Source organism: Aureococcus anophagefferens (assembly GCF_000186865.1).
Source record: "Aureococcus anophagefferens unplaced genomic scaffold AURANscaffold_15, whole genome shotgun sequence".
In the NCBI taxonomy this organism is placed as follows: Eukaryota; class Pelagophyceae; order Pelagomonadales; family Pelagomonadaceae; genus Aureococcus; species Aureococcus anophagefferens.
The window spans coordinates 645,871-651,638 of NW_008705575.1; the positions used below are offsets into that span (position 1 = coordinate 645,871).

At 71.8% G+C, this 5,768-nt stretch overlaps 4 protein-coding genes across 4 annotated transcripts; 1 reads left to right on the top strand and 3 right to left on the bottom strand.

Annotated features, from left to right (window-relative positions):
* Nucleotides 1-793: 793 nt before the first annotated feature.
* AURANDRAFT_65563 (hypothetical protein) lies at nt 794-1,636 on the top strand (the record flags this gene model as incomplete). Its single annotated transcript, XM_009040463.1, has 1 exon — nt 794-1,636. The coding sequence occupies one exon, from the start codon at nt 794-796 to the stop codon at nt 1,634-1,636; it is 843 nt and encodes a 280-aa protein (XP_009038711.1).
* Nucleotides 1,627-2,560, bottom strand: AURANDRAFT_69875 (hypothetical protein; the record flags this gene model as incomplete). The annotated part of the gene is made up of 1 exon (XM_009040522.1): nt 1,627-2,560. One exon carries the CDS (start codon nt 2,511-2,513, stop codon nt 1,671-1,673), a length of 843 nt encoding a protein of 280 aa, XP_009038770.1.
* Nucleotides 2,561-2,720: 160 nt separating this feature from the next.
* Nucleotides 2,721-3,908, bottom strand: AURANDRAFT_65564 (hypothetical protein; the record flags this gene model as incomplete). The annotated part of the gene is made up of 1 exon (XM_009040521.1): nt 2,721-3,908. The coding sequence occupies one exon, from the start codon at nt 3,906-3,908 to the stop codon at nt 2,721-2,723; it is 1,188 nt and encodes a 395-aa protein (XP_009038769.1).
* A 651-nt stretch (nt 3,909-4,559) lies between these two features.
* On the bottom strand, nt 4,560-5,372 carry CDK2 (hypothetical protein; the record flags this gene model as incomplete). The annotated part of the gene is made up of 2 exons (XM_009040402.1): nt 4,560-5,046; nt 5,164-5,372. Coding segments are annotated over 2 exons (696 nt in total), but the record flags the coding sequence as incomplete, so codon positions are not given.
* Between the last annotated feature and the right edge of the window lie 396 nt (nt 5,373-5,768).

The window sequence follows — 5,768 nt, forward strand, 5'->3', positions numbered from 1 at the left end:
CGCGGCCGCGGGCGCGGCGGCGACGACTGGCGCACTAACCGCGGCCGGCGCGGCCGCCGCGGCGGGCGCGGGCGCCGCCGGCGCGTCGGGCTCGTCGCGGCAGGACGCGCAGCGCCAGTCGCCAAAGTAGCGGCGCACGAAGAGCTCGCGGTGGCCGCGCTCGGACCGCGTCGCGCCTTTAAAGGGGATGGCGCGGAGGCCGACGCAGCCGACGTGGTGGGGCGCCGCGCACTTGCTGCAGGGGATGAGCTGGCTCTGGAGCGCGTAGGGGTCGTCGCCGCAGACGCCGCAGACCCGTCGCGTCGCCGGCGCCGGGTCCCGGGAGCCGTCCGCGAGCGCGAGCAGGTCCGCCGTCGACGGCGCCGGCGCCGGCGACGGCGCCGATGTGGCGAGCGACGCGTCGGCCATGGCCATGAGTGCGGCGTAGTCGAAGTCGTACGCGGCGCCCTCCTCGACGACGGGCGCCGCGGCCGCCTGCTGCTTGAGCTGCTCGCCCTGGAGCCGCGCCGCCTCGAGCTGCTTCTGCAGGTCGGCCATCGACGACTCCTGCGTCTCCAGCTCGCCCACGATGGCCGACCCGCGGCGCCGGAAGGACGTGAGGTCCACCATGGCTCCGTTCGACGTGTTCTGGGAGTCTCGCGGCGCGAAGCGGTCGACGCGCGTTTGCCGACGGCTCGTGCTAAGCTAGGCGCTCATGACCGCGACCGGGAACACCGTCTGGGTCGCGCAGTCCCGGTCTAACGTCTGACCATCGCGCAAAGGACTCATCTGCCTCAGGCCTGATCAGGGATCGATGGAGTTGATGCAGAGCATGATGGCTCGCTGTTGCCTCGTCGCGGCGCTCGTCGTTTCCGGCGCCCACGGCTTCGCGCTCCCGCGGCCCGGAGCGCGCGCGCCGCGCGGCGCCGGCGTTTCCCTCCGCGCGTCGCCGTCGGACGTCGCCGCGGCGCTCGGCGACGAGCGGCTCGTGCTCAACTTCGCCTGCTTCGGCTTCTACGAGCGCGACTGCCTGCTGGAGCTCGACGGCGACGGGACCTGCGAGTACAGCGCGGGCATGATCAGCGACGGCCCCGGCGAGTGGCGCGTCGTCGGCGGCGACCCGGACGGCGGCGAGAGCCCGGCCGACGCGTACCTCGAGTTCAGCCAGCCCATGACGGAGATCTACCGCGAGCTCTACAACGTGCCCAGCGGCACGGTCTTCTGGCGCGGCCGGGTCGTGCCGAGCGGCGGCGGCTACGCGGTCGTCGACGGCGTCGCGATCTCCGAGGCCGAGAGCCAGACGTCGAAGCTGCTCTCCAAGGTCGTGCTCCGCGGCGGCGGCTTCCAGAAGGAGGGCACCTTCACGGGGCGCCTGGTCCTGCCCGACGACGACGAGGACGACCTGCCGCAGCCCGTGTCCATCGAGCTCTTCGACGACGACGGCGACGACGCCGAGGTCGCGCAGCAGGCGGCGAAGCGCGTCCGCAAGCGCAAGAAGCTCAAGGCGTCGGAGAGCGACAAGGGCTTCGCCAAGGCGCCCGATCCGGTCGCGGCGCCGGCGCCCGAGCCCGTGGCCTTCGAGTCGAACGATGCCGCGGACGCGCGGAAGGCGGACTTCGGCGTGGGCACGCCCCTCTTCGGCAAGAAGAAGCAGTAATGATGTATAGCACAACGGAGGGGGGCGCCGCGGCCTAGTGGCCGTCGGCGATGGCCTTCTTGATCTCGCCGATGGCCTTGCCCGGGTTGAGGTGCTTGGGGCAGGTCTTGGAGCAGTTCATGATCGTGTGGCACCGGTAGAGCTTGAAGGCGTCGTCGAGCTCCGCGAGGCGCTCCTCGCGGAACTCGTCGCGCGAGTCCTCGATCCACCGGTAGGCCTGCATGAGCACCGCGGGGCCGAGGTAGCTGTCCGCGTTCCACCAGTACGACGGGCAGGACGTGGAGCAGCACGCGCAGAGGATGCACTCGTACATGCCGTCGAGCTTCTTGCGGTCGACGACGCTCTGCAGATGCTCCTCGCCCTTGCCCAGGTCGTGCTCCTCCTTGGTCCGGAGCCAGGGCTTGATCGACCGGTACTGGTCGTAGAAGTTCGTCATGTCGGCGACGAGGTCCTTGATGACGTACATGTGGGGCAGCGGGTTGATCGTCACGGGCTTCTCCGACTTGCTCTCGCCGGGCGCCGTGATGTAGCAGAGGCACGCGAGCGTGTTCGTCCCGTTGATGTTCATCGCGCAGCTCCCGCAGATGCCCTCGCGGCACGACCGCCGGAACGTGAGCCCGGGCTCCTGCTCCGCCTTGATCTTGATCAGCGCGTCGAGCACCATGGGGCCGCAGTCGTCGAGGTCCACGGGGTACGTCGACGTGTAGGGCTTCTGGCCCGGCACCTCGGGGTCCCACCGGTAGATCTTAAAGTATTTGATGTTCTCCGACGACTGGCCGCCGACGGAGGAAAACGGGGCCGCCGCCCGGGCGAGCGGCGACGGCGCGCCCGCGCCGCGGAGGGCCGGGCCTAGCCGGGCGAGCGATTGTCGGAGCATGGCGTTCCGGCGCGGAACGACACGGATGGCACAAGCTGGCGCAGCTCCTCCGCCACTCGCCGGGAGCTTCTTCGTGAAGATGTTTCCGCGATGGTGCCGAGCCCCCGGCGTCCCGGCGGTAAAAATCGACGCCTTACAAAGCCGGCGGCCCTACATGGTCACCTTCCCGGCGGTAAAAATCGACGCCTTAAATGCCGCCCGACGGCCCTACATGGTCACCTTGAGCTTCGGGTTGGAGATGCGCATGTCGTCCTGGAACGCCTGGCGCTTCGCCGCGGCGAGGCGGGCCTCGCGGACCTCCGGTGAGTTCTCCTCCGCCGCGGGGTCGCGGAGCCGGCCGCTCTTCTCGAAGGACCGCGCGAGCGCGACGCCGTCGCCCGTGAGCTGCGTGAACTCGCGCTCGAAGTCCTCGAGGAGCTGGGCGAGCTGGGCCCGCGCGCCGCCCTCGTTCCGCAGGAAGGTCTTGACGGCCTCGTGCGTCTCGGTCTTGCAGGCGAAGTTCGTCGAGATCTCGAGGTCGCCCGCGTCCGCGGAGTTGGCGAAGCCCCGGAGCGTCGCGGCGCCCTTGAACTGGCCCTCGCCCCCGTCCTCGGCGACCCAGCTCAGCTCCACCTCCTCGAGGTCGAAGATGGACCGCACCTTGCGCTGGAAGATGACGACCTGCGCGTGGCCGACGACGCGCCGCACGTCGTAGATCCGCAGGCGCAGGTCGCCGTCGTAGAGCGGCAGGGGCGTGCCCATGAAGAGCTCGGCGATGCGCTCGACGGCCCAGCTCGTCACGTCGACCTCCTCCCACGTATCTTTGACGTTCCACGCGGACTTCGAGAGCGGCGCGCCGCCCGCGGTCCGCACGGCCTCCGTCGTCGGCGGCGCCGCCGCGGGCGCCGGCGCGCCGCTCCGCGCCGGCGCCGCGTCGAGCTTCCGCGGCGGCGCGGGCGCGCGGCTCGCGGCCTCGCGCGGCGCGTCGCGCGTCTTCTTGGGCTTGCCGCTTCCGGGCGGCGGCGGCGGCGCGTCGAGCGCCGCGACGGCGGCCTTGCAGGCCTCGAGGCGCGCGCGGTAGCCGGACAGGCCCTCGAGGGAGACGACGCGATCGCAGGCCTTCAGGCCCTTGTCCGCGGCCCGCGCGCACCGCTGGACGGCCTTGTGGCTCGGCTTCCCCTCCGCCATGCCCCGCAGCGCCTCGGCCTTGTAGCAGTGCGCCTCGACGCACTCGCCGTCGAGGTCGACGCCCAGGTCCGCGTACTGGACGACGCTGCGCTTCAGGTCCAGCGACGCGTAGGCGGCGCAGAGCTCGAGGGCCACGTAGAGCTTCTTGCGCTCCTTGTTGGAGCCCGTCGTCTCCGGCGACTCGAGCTTTGTCAGCTGCGTCTTGAGGTCGTCGATCTTCGTCTCCATCGCGTCGGCCGCGACGTCGCGTTCGCGCGCGCGTCGTTGCGCGCGCAGCGCTCGATCGAAGCCTGCGGCTGGGCACCGGTTGCGGCTCGGCGAGCCACCGCAGGCCTCGCCGCAGCCTCGCCGCTCGAGCCTTGCCGCAGCCGTCCGCGCCGCCCGCCCGGCGCACGACGCCGCCGCCCGGCGCCGGCGGGTGTGTTTTGGATCTTCTTATTTCTTGTTTTTGTTGGTTTTGTCGGGGTCTTGCTTGTTGTTGGACGGGGCCACGGCGCGGTCTGCGCGCGCGAGCGGCGGATGTTTCTCAAACTTTTTGTCGTTTTTTTTTTGTTTTTTGGGGTGGGTCTAGTAGTTGCCGCGCTTGCGGCTCCGGAGCTGGTCGTCGCGCGCGGCGCGGACGCTGTCGACGTCCCAGGGCAGCGCGCGCGCGCCCGGCGGCAGCGGCTCGTCGCCCTCCCAGAAGTAGTCGTCGTCGAGCGCGTCCTTGGCCGCGACGCGCTGCTTCGGCGACAGCGTCAGCAACCGCTCGAGGAGGGGCGTGCCGAGGGACGACAGCTTGCCGTACTTGTCGGCGAGCGCGCGCTTGTAGGGCTCGCGCGGCCGCGCGGGCGACGCGCCAGGGTCGCCCGCGGCGAGCGGCGGCGCGCAGGCCTCGCGCCACTTGGGGCAGACGCGCTTCGCCTCGGGCCAGTCGGCCTCGCTCGGCGTGCCGCAGACCGCGTAGACGTTCTGGAGGTAGTCGTCCTCGCCGCGGCCCGGGATGGCGATCTCGCGGCCCAGGAGCTCCGCGAAGATGGCGCCGACGGACCAGACGTCCACGGGCGGGCCGTAGTGGCGGCAGCCGAGGCAGAGCTCCGGCGGCCGGTAGTTGAGCGTGATGACCGTGCCCGTGTAGGCGTGGCCGGGCTTGTAGGACCGCGCGAGCCCAAAGTCGCAGATCTTCACGTCGCCCCGCCGGTTCACGAGGAGGTTCGACGGCTTGAGGTCGCGGTGCATGACGTTGTTCTTGTGCATGAAGTGGACGCCCTCGAGGAGCTGCTGCATGACGCTCTTGACGCGCGCCTCGTCGATGGACTTGACGATGGGGCTCTGGATGAGGATCTCGAGGTCGAGCTCGAGGTACTCGAAGACCATGTAGACGGCGCTCGCGTAGCACGGCGTCGGCGTGTAGATCTCGTGGAGCGTGACCTGCCGTCGCGGGGGGGGGGGTCGGACCGCCGCGCGTCGGGGGGGTTCGGACCGCCTCTCGCCGGCGCGCGACGCGCGAAAAGACCGCGGGGACGCCGGACGCACGAGGTTCGGGTGGCGGAGTCGCAACAGGATGCGGTGCTCGCGGAGCGACGTGATGGGGAACCCCCAGTCGTCGTGGCGCTGCACGAGCTTTTTGAGCGCGACGATGTCGCCCTGGGCCGAGCGGCGCTCGGGGCCGGGCCGGGCCTTGTAGACCTCGCCGTAGGTGCCCTTGCCCACGGTCACGAGGTCCGTGAAGGGGAAGGGCGGCTCCTTGGGCCGCTGGCCGCGGGGCGGAGCCGCGGGCGCCGCGCCGGGCCGGTCCCGCTTCCTCGGCGGGCCGGAGCCCGCTTCCTCGGGGGACCGCGACACCGGGGCGGCCGCCGCGCCGTCACCCGTCGCGTCCGCTGCGCCACCTGGAGCACCGGCATCCACGTGGACCGCGGCGCGCGCGCGCGCCTCTCCCCTCTCCTCCGCCGCGCCGCTCGCCGGCCGCGCGCGCCCCCGGAACGCCGAGACCCGCGGTGGCTCGGCGCGAAGGCGTCGCCGGCGGGGACCCGCTCCTACGAAGAGAACGGGGCGTCGCCGGGGGGCGCCCGGGGCGCGCGCGCCGCGGGACGCGGCGTCCCGCTGCCG